The 20342-nt window shown below is 55.0% G+C and overlaps 1 protein-coding gene across 6 annotated transcripts in view; it reads left to right on the forward strand.

Moving 5' to 3' along the window:
• Window positions 1–51: 51 nt before the first annotated feature.
• Window positions 52–20342, forward strand: part of ACACA (acetyl-CoA carboxylase alpha) — a 107140-nt gene continuing 86849 nt past the window's right edge. The window contains exons 1-5 of one of the 6 annotated variants that reach the window (XM_064394762.1): window positions 52–342; window positions 798–902; window positions 1403–1994; window positions 8900–8946; window positions 9621–9873. In XM_064394762.1, the coding sequence (XP_064250832.1) occupies window positions 9647–9873 (227 nt within the window). In that variant the 5' untranslated portion in view covers window positions 52–342; window positions 798–902; window positions 1403–1994; window positions 8900–8946; window positions 9621–9646. Of the gene's footprint in view, window positions 343–797; window positions 903–1402; window positions 1995–4369; window positions 4432–6150; window positions 6173–8899; window positions 8947–9620; window positions 9874–18337; window positions 18734–20342 lie in introns of those variants that run through there. The other 5 variants (XM_064394764.1, XM_064394763.1, XM_064394765.1 and 2 more) reach the window with 5 other exon arrangements.

Raw genomic sequence — 20342 nt, forward strand, 5'->3', positions numbered from 1 at the left:
GGCGGGCCCGGCGCGCGCGGCAGGCCCCGCCCCGCCCCGCCCCGCCCCGCCCCTGGCGGGCCCTGAGGGTGCCGGGCCCGGCCGGGCTGAGCGGGGCCGGGCCGAGCGGGGCCGCTCCGGGGGCTGCGGTCACACCAGGGCACCGCAGAGCCCCTGCCAGCCCGGGGTCCCGCGGGGAACAGCCCTCTGACCGCCCTAGAGAGCCCCCTTGCCGCGGCCACCGGAGCAGCTTCCCCCGGCTCCTGACGGCCTTCGGGGCACCCCGGCGGCTCTTGCGGTGGCGAAGGGGTGATTTGCACGGGAAAGGGCTCCCGTGGCTCTGTGCTTGGCCTTGGGAAGCAGGTACGGGCGGAGCTGGCCCTGCTGCTGGGGATTGGAGCAGATAAAAGAGAGAATCCCGGGCGGTTTGGGGGGAAGGAGCCTCCAGCAGCACCCGGTGCCGCCCCTGCCGTGGCACCGACCCTTGCGCTGTCCCAGCTGCTGCGAGCCCGTCCAGCCTGGCCTGGGCACTGCCAGCCGTGTGGAAGCTGTGCCAGGGCCTCCCCACCCTCACTGGGCAGATATTCCATCCAGCCCTTTCCCAGCAATATTCCGTCTAACCCTGCCCCTGGCAGCCTGAAGCCATTCCTCCCTGTCCACCTCTGCTCCTTGTCTGAGCTGTTTACCAGCAAGATTAAAAATGCTGGCAACGGTTTCCTTTTCCTTCTGCATGTGAAAAATTATGGGAAAAAAAATTTAGAATTTGGGAGAGGCAAAGTGTGGAATGTCAATTAAATATTTATTGCTTCTGCTAACAGGTTTTTCCTGCATCTGGGAACTGGGACTCTGGGTGGTTAATGGAAGGAATCTGCATGTGGGAATCTTCTCAGTAGCTGGTTCCTGCTCTTCCCAGGAAAGGCAAGGTAAAAGTGCTGCAGCTTTCCCTGGACTTCAGATATTTCAGTGCTGAGGGTCTGTTAAAGACTCTGGCAGGGAAATAAAAACAATATCCATGAGGAATACTAAAAATCCATGGAGTCCTACAGGTTTTTGAACCAGTATTTTAGTGACACGACGTCTCCTGGCTGACCTGAGCTGAAGCCACAGACCCCTGGTGGCTCCTGGGGGGAGCAGTGACAGAAAAGTCCTTTTTTTCTGAAGTCTGCTGCAGTGGTTTCCAGCTCAGCAGAGCCCTGAAGGTGCCACCACCCCAGGTCTGCTGGATGGCACATGTGAAACAGCTCCAAAGGGTCTCAGCTCAGCTCCCAGCCCCTTTGTCCCTCCAGCTGCACTCAGGAAGATCCGGGTGGATGCTCTGCAATGAATTCAGTGCTCACACGCTGTTACTCAGAGGTTTTAGTGAGTGAGGTCACTTTCATTTGCTATTTGAAATGATTTGCTGCTAACTTCCGCTCCCCTGCAGGCCAGTGCAGGAGTGCAGGCTGAGCCCCGGGTGAAACACAGAAGTTTTGGGGCAGTTCTGCCCAGCAAACGCAGAGGGCACACACAGAGGGATCGGGGGAGCATTACCAGGCCTCTCCCTGCTCTCGGCGGCATTTCTCGGCGCTGGTGGGTGGAGTTTTCCTGGCGTTTTCTGCCTCGGACACACGGTGGCGATGGAAATCACCTTTTCCTGCAGAGCTTCGGAGAGCTCGGTGACCACACGTGTGTCCCCGAGCAGGGAAGGATGAAATGTTTCTGTTCAATCCCAAATAACCGCTGACATTTCAACGGGCCGAGGCTGCAGAGAATCCAGAACGCTTTCTCACAAGCATTGCTGTTATTTAAATTACGATGTTTATGTTTAAAACGAGCCAATGGAGCCTCGAGGGCTGGTGTTTGGCTTTAGGAGTGATGTGACCTTTCTCTCTGTTCCTTGGCTGCCAGGACACGAGCGGTGCCAGGCTGGCAGTGTCCCCGACCCCTCACCCGGGCTGATCTGTCCTGTGTTTGCCCTGGGGGTGTCATCAGAGCCTGGTCAGGAGAGGTGGAACCAGCACTTGGCGTCACCAGAGGTAAAAACATTTCCCCTGTGTGTTTGGGAGTTTATTAACTCAGGCTAAACTTCCTTCTTTTGAGAGAGCAGAGTGGCATGAGTTCACAGAGCACATGCTTGGAAGTCGTGGAATGAGAGTAAATAAGTGTGTCCAGTTTTGGAGCAGCACAGGGAAAGGGTGTCAGGTGCATTTGCCACCCCTCCTCCAAAGCAGAAACTGGTTATGATTCAAACATTTAGGAGAAAACCATTGGAAAGTGTGTCTGAACCCTGTGAAACAAGTAAAACACAGATTATTCCTGCCCAGACTTGAATCCCAGGATCATTATGTTGGAAAAGAGCTCCCAGATGGAGTCCAGCCTGGCTTGTCACCCAGCCCAGAGCTCTGAGTGCCACATCCAGGCATTCCTGGGACAGCTCAGGGATGGGGACTGCACCACTGTCACTGGTTCAATGTCATGGAATCTCCTGGGCTGGAAGGGACCCACAAGGATCAGCCTCACTTTCTCCAGCTGATCATCCCACGTGCCCTCAGCCTCTCCTCACATGCCTTCCCCTCCACACCCTTCACACCTAGCCCAAAAAGCTCCAAATCCCTGCTGGATTTTTAAGGTTCGTGTCTTTAACTTGCTCTTTCCACGTGCCCATGCCTCTGTGTGCCCTTGAATGGAGGAGCTGCTGCAGGATTTCAGGGAGTGAAGCAATCCCTGCCCCAGCAGTGTTTGGACAGGGCTTGCAGCGGATGGATGCGCTGGGCTGAGTGCAGGTGCAGGTTTTAGCAGGCCTGCAGCAGCAGCCAGCATGAACTCAGCACCTGTTGTAATCTCCTGGTTTGGTAAGTTCTCTATGTGGTTATTATCAGTGATTTGGGACCAGCCCCTCAGCAAGCCAAGCACTCCCCCTCACTTGTGCAGCACTTGGGATTTAGCCCTGGAGAGGATTAACCAACACCAAGCCCTTCTCTTTAGCTCCTCCATGAAATCCTCCCTGAAATGAGCATTCTTTATGTGAAAGACACATCTGTAGCTGTGTGCTTATGTCTACAGAGGTATAAATAAAAGTGTCCATGCCCAGATTTTCCAGCTTTAGTCCAAGTGGATGTGAGAATATGGTCTGTTCCCCCAGTAATTTTATTAACTCCAAAGCCCCAAATTGCATTTTCTGGGTATTTCCTGCCTGCAGTGGGCAGCCATCCCACCAGGTGCAGTTTGCTGCAGTCTCACACCTTCTAACCACCGCCTTGGTGGAAATCATCTGTATTTGGGAGCAGTGGATCCCACTTCTGTGCAGACCCTCGGGCACCTGCAGCAGGATCAGCCTGCACAGTCACCAGATCCAGCAGCATTGGCATTTAAACTTGTGTTACTCATTCCATTCCAATTTCAGCAACCCCGTAACAGCACAGACTTCAAATAAAACACAACATGTGAAAAGAAGGAAGAGGGGGGAGCTCTTTAAACCATTGTCAGCGGGCAGAACCAGCAGCTGAAGGTCAGAGACGGGCAGGAGAGGCGCTGGCAGTGCCTGGCCCTGCCTGGCCGTGTCCTCAGCACCTGTTATCAGCGCTGGCCTCCTGCCTGTGCCAAGGCAGGGACAGGACAGTGTCCCCAGCCACGCGGGCACCTCGTGCGCAGGCACTGCTGGGCTCCGCTGCTCCCACACCCGCGGGGGTCACGAGAGGCAAAAACACAAATGAAGAAAAACGGCTTTGCTGTGCAGGTGATGGTCCCGTCCCTGCTGCAGGAGGGTCACAGCAGAGCACGCTGCAGTGTGCACTCGGGACACCGCACACCCTGCCCGGCTCTGCTCCCGCACACCATCACCTGCACAGCAAAGCTCTTCCTCGTGCTCAGGTGCAACTTCGTGTGCGCCAGTTCCTGCCTGGTTTCCCTTGTGCTGTTGCTGGGCGCCACCGAGAGGAACCCGGTCCAGCTTGGCCCCCCGCCATGGACACCGAGGGGCACTGGCGAGGGCCCTTCGGTCACCTCGTGTCGAGGCTGAGCAGGCCCAGCCCTCTCGGCCTTCCCTCCCAGGAGCGATGCTCCCGCTGCCCGGGCTGTCCCCGCTGTCCCGGCTGTCCCGGGGGTCCCAGGGGTCCCGGGGGTCCCGGTTGCCCCGGGGGTCGCGGCGGTCCCGGGGGCCGCGGGTTCGAGCCCGGCCGCGGCCCCGCCCGGCGCTCAGGCCACGCGCATCGCCCCACGGGCCCCGCCCCCGCGGCACCTCCCCATTGGTCACGCCCCCCGCCGCGGCCCGGGCGGCAGCCAATGGGAGCGGCGCGGGGCGGGGCGCGCGCGGGGCGGGGCGCGCGGGGCCTGACCCGAGGTAACCCCGATCACACCACCGGGGGGCGGCGCGGGGGCGGGGCCGCGGCGGGCGCGGGGCGGGGCGGGGGCGGGGCCGCGCGGGGAGCGCCAGGCCGGGGGCCCGCGGCGCCTCCGCTGCACCGGCACCGTGAGGTGAGGGCGGGGCCGCGCGGGGGGGCGCGCCGGGAGCGCGCGGGGGGGCGCGGGGGGCTCGCGGCACCGGCGGGCGGCGGCGCGCGGGGCTGGGCGGGGCCGGCCCGGCCCGGCCGTGCCGTGCCGTGCCGTGCCGTGCCGGCGGGAGATGGCCGGGCCATGCCGTGCCGGGCGGGCGGGACCTGGCCGGGCGCCGCGCCGGCGGGAGGCGGCCGTGCCGTGCCGTGCCGTGCCGTGCCGGGCCGTGCCGTGCCGTGCCGTGCCGTACCGGGCCGGGCCGTGCCGTGCCGGGCCGTGCCGTGCCGTGCCGTGCCGTGCCGGGCCGGGCCGTGCCGTGCCGGGCCGGGCCGGGCCGTGCCGTGCCGTGCCGTGCCGTGCCGGCGGGAGATGGCGGCATGCCGAGCCGGGCGGCGCCGGGCCGAGCTGAGCCGGGACGCGCGGGGGTCTCCCGGGCCGGAGCCGCCCCTGCCCGCCGCAGGAGCCGCCGCCCGGTTCCCCCCGGTGCCACGCGCTCCGCCCGGGCCATTCGGGGCGGCCCTGAGCCGCTCCCGTCGCTCGCGTGGCCTGGCCGGTGCCCCGTACCCTGAAACGAACAGCACGTGGGCGGCGGAGCGTCCGGCACCGAGCGCCCGGGGCTGGGCCCGGCATCCCTGCTCCATCCGTCCTGCTGAGCCCGGGGAGTTTGGGGATCCTGGGGACCCGCCGAGGAGCATCCCTGCTCCATCCCATCCTGCTGCTGTTCCCAGAGAGTCTGGGGATCCTGCGGAGCAGTTTGGGTCTGGTTCTGCCCAGGGGCTGAGAGCATCCCTGAGATGCTCAGAACCAGCGAAGTTTTAAAAGCAGATTGGCAAACCAAACCAAATTGTTGTGCTTGCCCTTCCGTTCTAAATGTTCTTGAAGAAGTTTAAAATGAGAAGTACTGTGTTGGAAAGTATCTGAAGCGTGAGTGGAGTCTGTTCCAGTTTAGCAGGCAGGAAATATTCAGCAAAGTGTTTAAGTGATGCCAAAATCTCTCCAAGACAGTGGGATTCAGACAGTCTCATGTGTTTTGGCAAACTGGGATAGCTGTAAATACAGGCTCTTGTTTTGGTCTCTAGAGGTTTAGGCTGGATAATGGGAAACAGTTCTTCCCTGGAGGCTGCTGGCACTGCCCAGGCTCCCCAGGGCACGGCCCCGAGCTCCAGGGATGCTCAGGGTGGGATTTTGGGGTGTTGTGCAGGGCTGGGTGATCCCTGTGGGTCCCTTGCAACTCGGGATGTTCCACGATTCTGTCATTCTGCATCCACAGGTGGAAAGCTCTAGGTAGTTGTTCCTCTCCTGACATCCAGCCTAACCCTGTGCTGGCCCAGCTCCAGCTGTCCCTCGGGGTCACAGGGAGCAGAAATCGGAGCTGCAGCCCCTGCTGAGTCCCCTCGGGCCCCTGCAGCTGAACAAACCCTCAGCTCTCCTCTGAGGCCCTGCAGCCCCTTCCCCGTGCCCTGTCCGTCCTTTGGGCACTCTCCATCCGCTGTGGGGGCTGTGAGGAGCCCTCCTGCAGCAGCTCTGGCCCTTTGGCTGTGTTTGGGGATGAGGCAATGCCCAATGATTAACCAGGAGGCAGGCTCAGGTGGGGCAGGCTCAGGTGGGGCTGGCGTTAAAACAGCGTGGCCAGGGAGCCCCGAGGCTCTTCAGAGCTGGGACCCTCTGCTGCAGGAGCCTCCTTCTCTCCCGAGCTGGAACTGCCCCCCCAGCCCTGGTACAGGTGAGCACACTGCTGCTTTTTACTCTCTTTTAATTTGGTTTTACCCTTCCTGCTCCCTTGTTTTCTGTGTTTCTCCAGGTGAGAGCACAAATCCGTTTTGTCACTTTTAAAGTGATTCACGTTGATCAGCGATGCCCCAGCTCTAATCAGGAGGCATTTGAACACAACCAGTTTTAGTAATTTCCTTTTCATATGCCATACCAACGTGGTAGAAGTGTTACTCTGATTCTTTGAAAGAGCCCACTGAAATGCTGATGTTCTCTTCAGCTGTGGACTTATCTTCGGAATGGGATGGTTTAGGGAATAATGGGAAACTTTAATTCCCACCAAGTTTCATGCCTGGGTATATTTTTACAGCATTAAAAGTGATTTTAAAGTGAAGCTGATATAAAACTTCTAAAGTCTGGTATCCTTACAAGTGCATTTCAGGGTCAAGCCAAGGATGTGACTGATGGTAGCGGCAGAGCTGTGGAGGAGCTGTGCCTCAGGCAGACAGAACAGGCACTTTCTGGGTTTGGGTTGCAGAGTTTTCACTGCTGGTGGCAGGATTTGGCTGTTAAATGGCCGGACACCTGCGGGGAGCTGATTTCCCTGGGAGCAGGGAGCACAGAAGGCTGGGTCTGGGCACATCCAGCTGTGCCTGGGTGTGCTCTGCATCTGAGCAGGCTCAGCGCTGTCGCCTGGCCCTGCATCCCCCCAGGACTGAGCTCTCCGTCTTCATCCTTCCACACACTGCAGCTTTCCCTCAGTCTCTGCAGAGGTTACCTGTTGGGCAGGCTGCTAGGAGGGAGTGTAGGGGCTGTGCACAGCTGAGGATCTGGATAATTTTGGGTTTAGGATCTAATTCAGCATTACTGAGACAAACACTACATGTGCAGTGGTTTGTGGCACACGAGTTTGTCTTGGTGCTCAGCTGAATTCCAGGTGCTTGTGTAAAAATGGAACTGTGACAGTTGTTTTCAGACAGCCACTACAAAGTGCAGAAATGCATAAATACACCCTTTTATTTATAAATGTAGCATTCCCTTTATTTGTATATATGTAACATACCTCTGTGTTTGTGTAGATACCTCTATATGTGTATAGATGAGTATATTTGTGAAACATACCTCTATATGTGTATAGCTAATGTCAGTGTATTTTTGTGTATGTCAAACCCTCTATATTTATAGGTAATTCACTCTAGAGTTGTATATATCTAAAGTGTACCTTTATATTTCTGTCTATGAAATATACAATGTACAGCGCACAGCCTTGTGCATTTCCCTCACAGCACTGGAGTCCAGAGGCTTTGCTGAGGAGATCTCTGGGAAAGTCCCTGTGTAATTTAGCCTCAGACAATGCTGAAATTAATTTAAATATGAACGAGGACTCTCGGTGTGCTGAGAACAAGCCAAGCTTATCACTGCAGCACAAGGCTGATTGCACAACCCCAGCGGAACTGCTGGTGTGGGACTGGCTCCCAGGCCTTGGAAGTGCCTTGGGAAAGGGACCTGGGTGGGTTTCATGGAGAACAACTGGGTTTTTGGGAGCTGAATGGGACAAACAAGGTGTTGGAGTGAAGTTGTGTGAGCGTGGCAGGGCCTGGCCTTGGGTGGATGGTTTCTCATGGAATATTTGAGTGAAACGCCTCCCTTCCTGTTCCTCTGCTTCTAAAAAACCCAAAATCCTTGAAACTTGCTTATTAATGTATTAGTTACTGAAATTAGGGAAGGTTTTCTTCAATGAAGTGGGGCTGAAGTTAGTTTGGCTGCATCCCAGCCTCTTTGGCGCTGCTGGTTGTGCCAAGAGTAAATCTGTCTGGATAAAAAACTTAGGAGAGATCTGGTGCCAGGACAAATATCCACACAAATACTGTCTGCATCTCTGTAGGCACAAACAAAATTGGATTTGTGCTGTCTGAGCACCTCAGCTAAAGGAGTCTCCCTGCATGGTTTAGCTTGCACATCACAGGTGGACAGGGAAACTTCCTGGTCATGCTTCCCCTTCTTCTCATCTCTACCCTCAAAAAAGATTTTTTAAAATGCTTTTAATGTCCATGTCAGACAGATATTTGTGGCTTTTCAGGCATAAAATGGTTAATGATGCCTCTGCTAAATGAAGTGCCCGTGGCCACAGGGCAAGTGGAGTTTGTGGGAGGAGTGATGTCAACACAGGATTTCATCTAAATAATTCACTCAAGTACATTCATGGCAAAAGTGCATGAGCCAGTTGGATGAGTTCTTAGCTCTCAGTCCCTGATGGAAAGCAGGACTGTGGTGTTCAGGGATTGCTCTGGCTATTAGTGCTTGTCTGGGCCCTCGTTAAGGGCCCATTGCTGTGACACCACGGGCCACGTTTTCCTGCTGCATCCTTGGGCATAACGGGGCTGTAATTAGCAGGGCTGATGAGGCATTCCCTCCTTGGGATTCAGCTGGAATGAGCCAGCAGGTGCAGAAGGTGACAGAAGAGGTTTGGTGGTGCTGGCACAGCCCTTTGTTCTGGCGGGTGGGACGGTCAGGTCTCTCGGAAGCTTCCAGAAGGATGGGCCAGCAGGAGGTGCCACGGCTGGACTTGGGCACTGCAGGTTTAGCTCCTGGGTTCATCTGTGCCTGCAGCAAGCCAGCCAGCCTGAGGCGTGCCTGTGGCGTTTTTTGGAATGGTTTTGATGGTGTAAACAGGAAAACACACATGGAATATGCTTCATCATAGCCCTAATGTTTACTTCCTAATTCTTTTCTTTTCCAGTTCGTTTTGGAAGTGGCTCACTGCTCAGATTGCACGGCTATCAAGAGGTTAGTGCACTCCTCATTTCCTAATGATGTGTTTGCAGCTGGGTGTAGTTGTCATATAAGTGCAGCAAAGGCAGAGCAGGGCTATCAAATGTTTAATCCCCATCCCACCTTTGTGCTGTGGGGTGTTCTTTGTTTTGCTTTCTCAGCTGAAATTATTCTTTTGACTTTTAAGAAAATGTTTTCATTCCCTGCTGGAGTACTGGAACAGGCCCATCCCTGGAAGTGTGCAAGGCCAGGAGCAGCCTGGGCTGGTGGAAGGTGTCCCTGCCCATAACAGGGGGGCAGATGAGATGAGATGAGATGAGATTCAAGGTCCCTTCCAACCCAAACCAGTCAGGGATTCTCTGATCCTCTGAATTTTGATACTCAGGATCCCCTGCCTTTGTCTATAGGTTCTGGGTCTGCTGTGAGGGGTTATTTTGGTGGGGTTTTTTTCCTTTAGGGGACTCCTGCAGCTTTGTGTGAGGTGGGAGGTTCTGCAGCTTGTGAATCTCAGAGTCCTGTGCAAGCAGGGAAGTCAGTGCTTGGAGCAGAACTATTTTCGATCCCAGACTCAGGGTTCAGCTCTGCCCTTTTAACACTGCACTTCCCATCAGTGGACCTTGCCTTGCCCTGCAGGGTTGGATATTCACCTCAGGTTTGGTTTTGTCCTTCCTTTTGCCCCCCCCTGGCAGTGCTGAGAGGCCAGTTTGGGGGAGCCATGGAGGAGCCTTCTGAAGCCAGCAAGGGCGCGGACGCGAGCGCTCACTCGCGCTTCATCATCGGCTCTGTGTCCGAGGACAACTCGGAGGATGAGACCAGCTCCTTGGTGAAGCTGGACCTGCTGGAGGAGAAGGAGAGGTCTCTGTCCCCTGCCTCTGTCTGCTCTGACTCCCTCTCGGACCTGGGGCTTCCCAACGCTCAGGATGGCCCGGCCAGCCATATGAGGTATGGATCAATAGTTAAATCACAGTTCTTCGTTAAATAAAATAGTTAATGACAGTTCTCCAGTCTTTTTACCCTGTCAGTTCCAAAGATATTCCAAGGTTCAGCTTTATACCTGTGTTTGGCTTCAAGTGTTGCTCTGGCATTCTGTTTCTGAATGACCTCTTGTATGTTTATCTGTATCAAACCCTTTGGTTTTTCCTTTGCTTTTAGTGCCTAAATTCCTTAAGCACCTTGCCTGTCTTGTCCTTTCAGAAAATGGAAGTGTCTTCACTGAGATATTTCAAGATTTCACTTGTGTGTTTTCTGTTTTGTTGAAAGCAAGAACAATATTTGCTGTTTTGTCTTTGCATGGGATTTGCTGCTTTCAGTGTAGCCAGAGAATTGGCCGTGGGTGAGATCAGTGGCTCCATACTGGAATTTTTTTGGTTAGGATAGGGAAAATTGTGCTGGTTGTAGTAAAGAGTGGAGTCCTGCAGTGTGGTGATAAACCAAGATTTAACGTGGTTGCTGCTGCCTGAGTTTGGGGTTGGTCTCAGGGCTGCCCCACACCTGATTCTCTGTGACTGAGCCATGAGCTGGGCTTTTGGGATCATGGTGATGGTGTTTCCTTGTCCAAAGTTCCCTTTATTTTCAAGTGTTGCTGATTTGCATTCCAGTAGAGGGATGTGCCTGTGGGATTGTCCCTGTTGCACTGGGCACTTCTCATGTACAGATCAGACTCTCAATGCCTGGGCAGTCTGGCTTCACTCTCCCATGTATCCTTCATTTATCTGATATTCCAGGAGGTCTGCTCTTTCTGCCCATGTATCCTTCATTTATCTGATATTCCAGGAGGTCTGCTCTTTCTGCCCATGTATCCTTCATTTATCTGATATTCCAGGAGGTCTGCTCTTTCTGCCCATGCATCCTTCATTTATCTGATATTCCAGGAGGTCTGCTCTTTCTGCCTGTGCCTTCCCATTCCAGGAGCACCCAGGACTGTGTGGATCCCACTCCATTTTTACTGGACAGTCCCTCACTGCCTTTGCTTTGCTGCTTTTGAAGGAATGCTTGATTCCAGCAAGGCTTCCCTGACCAGTGCTAGATATTTACACAACCAGCCAATCCCTGCTCTTGTGTTTTACTGGTTTCTTTGCTTGTGCAGGCTAAGGAATTGTAATATCTCCTTTTTTTTTGGAGTTTCCCTTCCCAGTTCAGGGAGAAGCCTCTGGGAGCACACAGTCCCAAGCCCCCAGGCTGGGGCAGAGGGGGCACATTGCTCTGTGCCTGACAGAGCTGTCCTGGTCAGGCTGCTGGGCATGTTCAGCCAGCTGGCACCTGCACAACTGATGCAAAACATTAAAGCAAATTTACAGAGGGTTGCCTTTGCAGAGCCTGCCAGTTGCAATGGTTTGGCAGCACAAAAGGTAATTCTGGAGCAGGAAACTGTAACTATATACAGCTTAGGAACAGAAGAAATTGGATGAGCACCTAACCACAAGTGTGTAAATGGAAATATCAGAGCAACAAACTTGTGGGACAGTGTCTGGCCCCAGAGTGCAATAGGTGTGCAACCTTGGGCACCTCTGTTGTAACCTGCTTACTTTGGCAGGCCCTTTGGGGAGCACTTGACTTTTGAGTTAAATTGGAGAGAAATGCCAATTCAAATAAAAAAAGTTACAGCGTTGTGGACTGTTTTTCTAAGATAAACTCAGCTGAGTTGAAATACTTTTCAGGGTGGTCATCCCTTTCATCAGGAGATTTCTAAATCATGTTTACAGATGGAGAAACTGAGACAAAGACAACAGCAAAGACAAGTTCAACAACTTGCCTGGAGTCACTCCGTGGCAGTCAGTTAATGGAACAGAGGTGCTCTTGCTTCCAGCTTCCTTTTGGTGCTCCACACTTTGTCAGGTGATAAAGGAAAAATTCACAGGCAGCTTGACACGAGGTGCAGGTCCAAGGGAGCATATCTTTTGGAAGAAGTTGCCAAAAACCTTTCCATTCATGGGTGATTTTCCCACAGGACTAAAAGAGAGATCTCTTTTGGGGTGAGGGGTTTGCTGCAGAGCAGCCCTCAGGGAACAAGGATGATTTAAACACAGGATTTACTCAGCTGCCAAGGGGTCTGTGAGGGCAGGTTTGTGTGACCTTATTGATCTTGTGGAGTGTTTATGCTGTTGCTAAAGGCACTCCTGCTGGGACAGGTTGTGCACTCTGGGCTCTCCTGCCCCTGGAGATCATGGAGACCTTCAGGTGTGCCAGCTGGCTGCTGCTCTGGAGGGTTAAAAATGAACTTTAAATTGCTGTGTGGATCATCAGTGCCCAAAAATTGGTGTGTGGGTTCAGTAACCACCTAGAGTGAGTGTTCAGAGGGTCTGTGTTACATTTTGCACCTTTCAATAATAAATCCAAGCCTGCCATTTGTTTTTCCTTTTTTCTGCCTGTGCTGTCTCTGAGTTCAGAAGTTTCCATCAGCATTTCCAACCAGTCCTGCTGGGATACAGTTTTCCTTGGAGTGACCTGTTACGGAGTTGCCGTGCTCCTTTCTGAAGTTTTAGTGGCAAATTAAGTAAATTCCTGTAAAAATGCCACTTGGAAAGTACTTTGGGCCCATGTGTTTTGTTTAATAAATTGTTGTTGATTATTGCTAAATTTAATGTCTAGCTTCTGAGACGGTGTCTTGTATCAAATTCTTGTTTAAAATAGAACAAAACCTGGATGTCTTCTGGTGTTTGTACATCAGGGCTCTGGTTTCATAAGCAGTGACATGGGTGCCCAGAGTCACCTGACAGTCCACTTGTATCAGCTGAAAGCCAAATTTTTGGATGGAGTTCAGCTTTACCTCATATGAAGCCCACAGAGTTTAGCTCCTTGTTCCTAACACTGGTTGGACTTCTCAGTGTCTCAATAAATTATGGAGATGCTTAAGCAGAACTAATCATCTGCTAAAGGAAATTTGGACAAATGCCTCAGTTTTAGCCTGGGCAGCAGTGGTTGAGCGTGCCCAGCCTGGCACTGGGACAAGCTGCCTGCTTAGAGTGACTGCACAGAGCCCTGAATGTAATGAAAGATCCTTTTGAGCCTCTTCTGAATCAAAAAAATTCCTTTGCAGCCCCGCAGGTTGTGGCTGGAGGCTGCACTGAGGAGCATTGATGCTGAGGAGCTGTTGGTGCTGCTGTGGTTTTGGCCCAGCTGTGGGCAGGGAGGCACAAATGTGCTGTGGGGAAAATCCTTGCTGTTCCAGGCTGTCTGCAGGCTCCTGATCCCCCTCTGGCTCTGCCTGTGCTGTTGGTGGTGCTGGAGGTTCTGTGTGGGGTGATTTGTGAGGAAGGAACACCTTCCTCCATCCCACCCTGGCCGTGAATGCTTCCAGGGATGGGGCAGCCCCAGCTTCTCTGAGCAGCCTGTGCCAAGCCCTCCCCACCCTCACAGGGAGGAATTTCTGCTTAATTTCTAATCTGAACCTGCCCTCCTTCAGCTTAAGGCCATGAACTTCATCCACCTGGAGTGAAAAGTTGACTTCCTCCTCTCTCTGTTGAAAGAAAAGGAGGTGGTTTGGCCTCGTGGCTGTGCCTGCTTGTACTGATAAGGTGGGAATTACACGTGGGAATTGCAGCTCCTTCCTTCCCTGACAGCTGCTCTGCTCCCTGAACAAACACACTGTGTAGCTCTGCTTGCCTCTCAGAAGTTGTATTCTTATTTTGGTGTTATTTTACTCCCTTTAGCCTCAGTTAACAGAAATGTCCTCTCTAAATTCAGTCATTTGTGGGGAGGTTCTGCAGAGATTCCCTGGCTGAGACACCCCAGCGTGACAGCCACTTATCTGATCCTTCTAACTGAGAGATAACCAATCTCTTGCTCTGGTGAATTTAATGAGACTCCCCCACCTCCCCTGCCTGGTGTAAAAGGTCCATTCTCGTGTTCCTGCAGATCAGATCTGTCCAACACCTGAACTTTGCCAAGGAGCACGGGGAGGGCTCCCTGCCAGGGACTCCAATTCCTTCCACTCTGCTGCACAACTGTCCTGTGCTGCTGCTGTTGTGGTTGTTCACTTTTATCTGGGTGCCAGGGCTTGACCTGGAGAGATTTGGGCTGTTTGCTGCTCTGGGAACGTGTGGAATTTTATACTTCATGAGGATGGAAAAGTGAAGCTCTTTTGGTACTCTGTAAGTTTAGGAACTGGAGTATGGGTATTAATTTGATTTAAACTTGGCTGTTTATCTGGATTGATGTTTGGATTCAGTGGGTGTTTTCAGTGTCAGGGTGTTGCTTTTGGACTTGCAGGGAAGCTCAGAGGTTTGGGCTGTGTGCCCTGGGAATGGTCCTGTTCCAAGTGCACCTGGCATGGCAGGTGAGCAGCCAGGTGTGTGGCTAGGAAAGGACCTTCTGGCAAACTGCTGGCACTTGGTTCATTGGGAGGAATCCTGGCAGCTTGTACCTGTTTGGCTCTGTAAAAATTCCAGCTGTAGGCTAAGGACCTGCCTGGAGTGAGGCTGGCATTCTGTGTTAGCATGGAAGGGAAGTTATTTGCCAGGCAGTGCACAGAGGGCTGCTTCTGTTCTGTGCTGCATCCTTGATTTAATTCCCTGAAATCCTGAGGCTCAGTTCATGTCAGAGCTGAGTCAAATTTCATTTGTTTTGACCTGTAGGTGAAGCCCTGGTTTTGACAGTGTCTGTGTTTGAGGCAATTCTGGCTCTTTAAAACATGGGCAGAACTGTCTTTGACAGGGTGCAGATTGCTGTGCCTGAGGGGTGGGGAACCATTTATTCCAGCTGTGGGACTCTGCATCTTTGCTGGACAGCATTTCTGCTTGTCCTTCCCTCTGCCTTCCTGTGAGCTCAGATGCAAGGGCAGAGCTAAAACGGGAGCAGATCTTAGGGAGGCTTCAGCTGCCTGAGCATTATCACCCGGGTGGAATTGTATTCTCATCATATTTACCAAGCACAGAGCCCAAATGGATGGGGAGAGCTGCTCTCTCCAGAGCTTCTCAGGGCAGATCCAGAGGGAAGCAGTGCCCATCCTTTCCCTGGGAGCTCTGTGTGTGCTGCAGGCTGCTCCAGGCTGCCTTCCTGGGCCAGCCCATGCCTCCCTGCCTCTGGAGCACGCAGACCTCACTGCAGCCCTGGCATGTGGCAGTGCTGGGATCATCTCCTGCCTGGGATGTGCCTCAGGTAGGTGTCCCTCAGGAGAGGAGCAGGCTCAGCCTGTCCCTGTGTGTGCCAGGGCTGAGCAGGGCTGGGTTCCGTGGGGTGGAGGGGTTTGGGGGGCCCTGCCTGCAGGCAGTGAGCTCTGTGGGGTGGCTGTGTGCTGGGTGGGCAGCCCTGACACATCCGTGTGCAGCTTCTCTTTGTAGGGATGCTGCAGCAAACCGTGGCCGTTGATTTCCCAGCAGCGAATTCAGCTGGCAGAATATTTTTAACCAATGCTGAAGCTGCTCCTCGGGGTGTGCTCCTCCAGCAGCAAATCGTGGCCATTTCTCTGCCAGCAGTGGATTCAGCTGGTGGAAGGCACAGGGAATGTTCTGACAGGGCCACATTAAGCTGTGTGTGGGTTTGTTTCCTTGCAGCCACAATAGGCAGAGCCTGTTTGGATTGGGGGCTGCGGGTGGGGTTTTTGGGAATGAATTAATTGGGGAGCTTGTGGGGTACCTGATGATTGGGCAGTCTGAGATGCTTTTCCAAGAGGAACAAAGGTTGGGAAGTGCAAGGCATTGAGTTCTGGGGTAGATACACCGTGTTGGGGTGTCCCTGTTGGTTAAACTCTGTTCTCTCTTGGCTCTGGGGAGGTTTGTGTGCAGAGTGAGGCTGCCCTCACCCCACAGCGTGTCCCTGTTCCCTGCTGGTGCCTGGGTGTACCTGGGGCTGGCAGCACGTGGCACTGCTGCTGCCCCTCAGCCTGTCACCGTGTCACCTGTGCTGGCCCTGGCCCTGCAGGGAGGTTACCTGCTGTCACCTGGTTAACATGGCACTTCTCCCCGGGTACTTGTTCCTTTTCTGACTGATCCCCTCCTGGCTGGCTGCATTTTGGGATTCTGTGCCCCAAATCAAAGCTGTGCTGCCTGGTTATGGCCCTCCATCAGGACAGACCCAAATAGCCCCAAATTTTAAAATTTTCAGCTGCTGTGCCTAGCTGCAATTCAGGTTTTACCATTAGGGCACTGCTGCAGTCACTGCCCCTTCCTTATCCTGCCTGTACCCCAAATTTGCAATTGATGTGTCTGTGTGTGCAGGGCCAGGAGTTAGACTTTGATGATCCTTGGGGGTCCCTTCCATCTCAGGATGTTCCATGATTCTGGAGCAAACATTCTTCCTTCCTCCAGTGGTGTTACTGGAGCCTGCCATGCTGTAACACTGCTTGTGAGAATATTTATTCTACCAGCACATGGAGTGGTCTCACCCCCATCCCCTAGGTGGGAAACGGGCACAGAAAACTGAAGTGACGTGTCCAGGCTCTCCCAGCTCCCAGGCTGGTGTCCAGTTGGATCTGCCAGCTGTGTCACACTGTGTGCCTGCTCGAGCTGCCTCTGGCATTTCTCTCTGCAGCCCTGGGGACGCTGTCCCTGTCACCTCCCCACTCCTCCTGACAATCCCACATTCAATCCTACAAATGCACTGAACCCCTGGGGTCGCAGAGCCTGCAGCAGCTGGGGATGTGCTCACCTGGGCAGCATCCCTTCCTCCGTGGGTGCTGCATCCCCCCCAGCTGCTGTATCCCCGTGGGTGCTGCAACCTCCCCTCCGTGGGTGCTGCATCTCCCCCTCCATGGGTGCAGCATCCCCCAGGTGCTGTATCCCTGTGGGTGCTGCATCCCCCCTCTCCATGGGTGCTGCATCTCCCCCTCCATGGGTGCAGCATCCCCCAGGTGCTGTATCCCTATGGGTGCTGCATCCCCCCTCTCCATGGGTGCTGCATCTCCCCCTCCATGGGTGCAGCATCCCCCAGGTGCTGTATCCCTGTGGGTGCTGCAACCTCCCCTCCGTGGGTGCTGCATCTCCCCCTCCATGGGTGCAGCATCCCCCAGGTGCTGTATCCCTGTGGGTGCTGCATCCCCCCTCTCCATGGGTGCTGCATCTCCCCCTCCATGGGTGCAGCATCCCCCAGGTGCTGTATCCCCGTGGGTGCTGCAACCTCCCCTCCGTGGGTGCTGCATCCCCCAGGTGCTGTATCCCTGTGGGTGCTGCAAACTCCCCTCCGTGGGTTCTGCATCTCCCCCTCCATGGGTGCAGCATCCCCCCCAGGTGCTGTATCCCTGTGGGTGCAGCATCCCCCCCAGGTGCTGTATCCCTGTGGGTGCTGCAAACTACCCTCCATGGGTGCTGCATCTCCCCCTCCATGGGTGCAGCATCCCCCAGGTGCTGTATCCCTGTGGGTGCTGCATCCCCTCTCCCTGTGGGTGCTGCATCTCCCCCTCCATGGGTGCAGCATCCCCCAGGTGCTGTATCCCTGTGGGTGCTGCATCCCCTCTCCCTGTGGGTGCTGCATCTCCCCCTCCATGGGTGCAGCATCCCCCAGGTGCTGTATCCTTGTGGGTGCTGCATCCCCTCTCCCTGTGGGTGCTGCATCTCCCCCTTCATGGGTGCAGCATCCCCCAGGTGCTGTATCCCTGTGGGTGCTGCATCCCCTCTCCCTGTGGGTGCTGCATCTCCCCCTTCATGGGTGCAGCATCCCCCAGGTGCTGTATCCCTGTGGGTGCTGTATCCCCCTCTCCCCGTGGGTTCTGCATCTCCCCCTTCATGGGTGCAGCATCCCCCAGGTGCTGTATCCCTGTGGGTGCTGCATCCCCTCTCCCTGTGGGTGCTGCATCTCCCCCTCCATGGGTGCAGCATCTCCCCCAGGTGCTGTATCCCTGTGGGTGCTGCATCCCCTCTCCCTGTGGGTGCTGCATCTCCCCCTTCATGGGTGCAGCATCCCCCAGGTGCTGTATCCCTGTGGGTGCTGTATCCCCCTCTCCCCGTGGGTTCTGCACCCCTCCCGTGGGTTCTGCGCCCCGTGGCTGCTGCCGGAGCCGTGCGGGGCTGTGCTGCCGTTCCCGGTGTGCCCCCGGTGTGGGAGCTCTCCCGGCGCTCCCGTGGCTCGGAGCAGCCGCGTTGGGGCTCATTACTCATTGCGTTACTCATTGCTCTTCTCATTGCATTACTCCTTACGTAACCGCGGCTCTGCTGTTCCCTTTGATCAGCTGCTCCGGTGACGACAGGGAGGGCCGGTCCCCTCAGTCAGGGAAGCCGGTCCCCTCAGTCAGGGAAGCCGGTCCCCTCAGTCAGGGAAGCCGGTCCCCTCTGTCACGGAGGCCGGTCCCCTCAGGCGGACAGGAGGGCCGGTCCCCTCAGGCGGACAGGAGGGCCGGTCCCCTCTGTCACGGAGGCCGGTCCCCTCAGGCGGACAGGGAGGGCCGGTCCCCTCAGGCGGACAGGAGGGCCGGTCCCCTCTGTCACGGAGGGCCGGTCCCCTCAGGCGGACAGGGAGGGCCGGTCCCCTCAAGCAGGGAGGGCCGGTCCCCTCTGTCACGGAGGCTCGTCCCCTCAGGCAGACAGGGAGGCTCGTCCCCTCAGGCGGACAGGAGGGCCGGTCCCCTCTGTCACGGAGGCCGGTCCCCTCTGCTGCGTCACCGCCGGGGTGGCACAGCCGCGGGGGGAGCCGGGGACAAAGGTGCTGGGATTTGGAGCGCTCGGGATGTGCCCTGCTCGGAGGAGGAGAAGCCGTGTGAGGCTCTTTGCAGCGTCTCCCTGAGCTGCCAGGGCTGGCAGGGCTGAGAGCGAGCCCGAAATCAGTGACTGCTTTGCTGAAATCAGTGGTTCTGAAATCAGCGGTTGCTGCCCTCGCTCAGCATGGAGGATGCTGCAGAGCAGAGTCAGGAGATGAGGTACCACATGCTGCAGAGGTAAGGATCCCAGACCTGCCTGCCCCTGCCTGGGCTCTGTGCTGGAGGTGCTCTCTGTGCTCGTGGTGCTCGTTCTGTCCTCTGGAGCCTGGCAGAGCCCCTGGGCTCTCGGTGCATGCAGCCTGTGACGGAGATGCCTGGGCGCAGCTCAGCTGGGGATCAGAGCTTGGAGGTTCTGCACAACTTCTACCCCCTGTGAGCTCTGAAGGGGAGAAGAGCATTTTGAAAATTCCTCCGTCACAAAACATGGCAGTTGTGAGCAGTGATAAATAGGGATGACAGTCACTAACTCAGCATTTATTCTGTTTTGTGTAGAGCTCTGTGCTTTCTTCCTTCCTGTCCAGCTTCTACCTCATCTTATCCTGCAAAAAAAAAAATCCCAACTCTTCTGTTTTGATTATAGTGTGCAGCCTGTCATTGTTGATAAATAAACTTGGTGTTTTTTGCATGCTCACAAATCAAACTGTAGTTGTTTATGTCCAAATGTCTGTTGCATTCTGTATGATGAACCTCAGGCTCTATTGACATTTTGCCTGTAGCAGTATCTTTGTATGTGTGTTAATTTCTTGGTGGGACGGTTCATATTTAAACATGTCCACAAATTCTCACCCTGGGACTTTTATCTTGTTTTTGTTGAGACTGCTCTCAATAAACCTATAGTGCATAAACCTCTCTGACTCCTTGGACTGTGCTCCTTCCTTGCCAGGAAGACTCTGACCCCCTAAATGCACAAATTTAGTAGAAATTCAACCTTAGCTACACCTTTGCTCTCTTTCTTGCCTGTTGGCTCCTGTCCTCGTATTCCCAGGTGAGGTCAGAGGAGTGTGAGAACTTTTGGGGACAGCTCTAAGTTTGGTGACCATGTCTGGAAGTGCAGCTGAGTGGAAGAAGGGAAAGTACCAGGGGCTGAACCTGTGCACACAGAGTTGTTCTTTGCCTTTCTCTGGCTCTCAGCTTTCTCTGAGATAAGCTACTCCACTGGAAGGAGTTGTTCTGACCTAGCAGAGCCATTCTGTGTCACTGGGAGGGACAGCGTTGGTCTGTGGTGTCCCTGTGCTCCTGCTGAAGTGCTCAGGAGGGTCTGTGTTCCACGTGGGGAAATCTCCACGGCCATGAGGTGTTTGTGAGGGAGTCCCTGTGCTCCCTGTCAGGCAGGATGAGCAGCAGCTCGTTCCAGCAGGGATGCTCCAGCCCTGCCCAGGAGCAGCTCGGGGGCTCCCTGGCCTTGGTGGCTGTGATGGCAAAAGGAAAGCTGTGCCTTGGCTTCTCCTGGTGCTGCTTTTCCCTCTGTGCCCTCCCCCAGCAGCTCTCCCTGCTCCCCGTGCCATTCCCAGTGGAATTGCTCAATGGAGCAGCCCTCAGCAGCTGATTAGGGCAGAGGTTCCATGCAGAGGCTGCGGGGCACAGCTCTGCCAGTGACCAGCACTGACCCTGGGTGCTGCTGGGCCTTCCCAAAGCTCTGAGCTGAGCTTCCCCATCCTCCTTCCTGCAGAATGGTGCTGCCACTGGCAGGGCAGGGCTTCCCTGTGCTCCTGGGGAGGGAAACTCTTAGGGAAAGCACAGTAAGTGCAGTAAAAACAAGTGAGCTGTGGGCCGAGCAGAGAGGTGA

Source organism: Passer domesticus, chromosome 19 (assembly GCF_036417665.1).
Source record: "Passer domesticus isolate bPasDom1 chromosome 19, bPasDom1.hap1, whole genome shotgun sequence".
Taxonomy (NCBI): Eukaryota; Metazoa; Chordata; class Aves; order Passeriformes; family Passeridae; genus Passer; species Passer domesticus.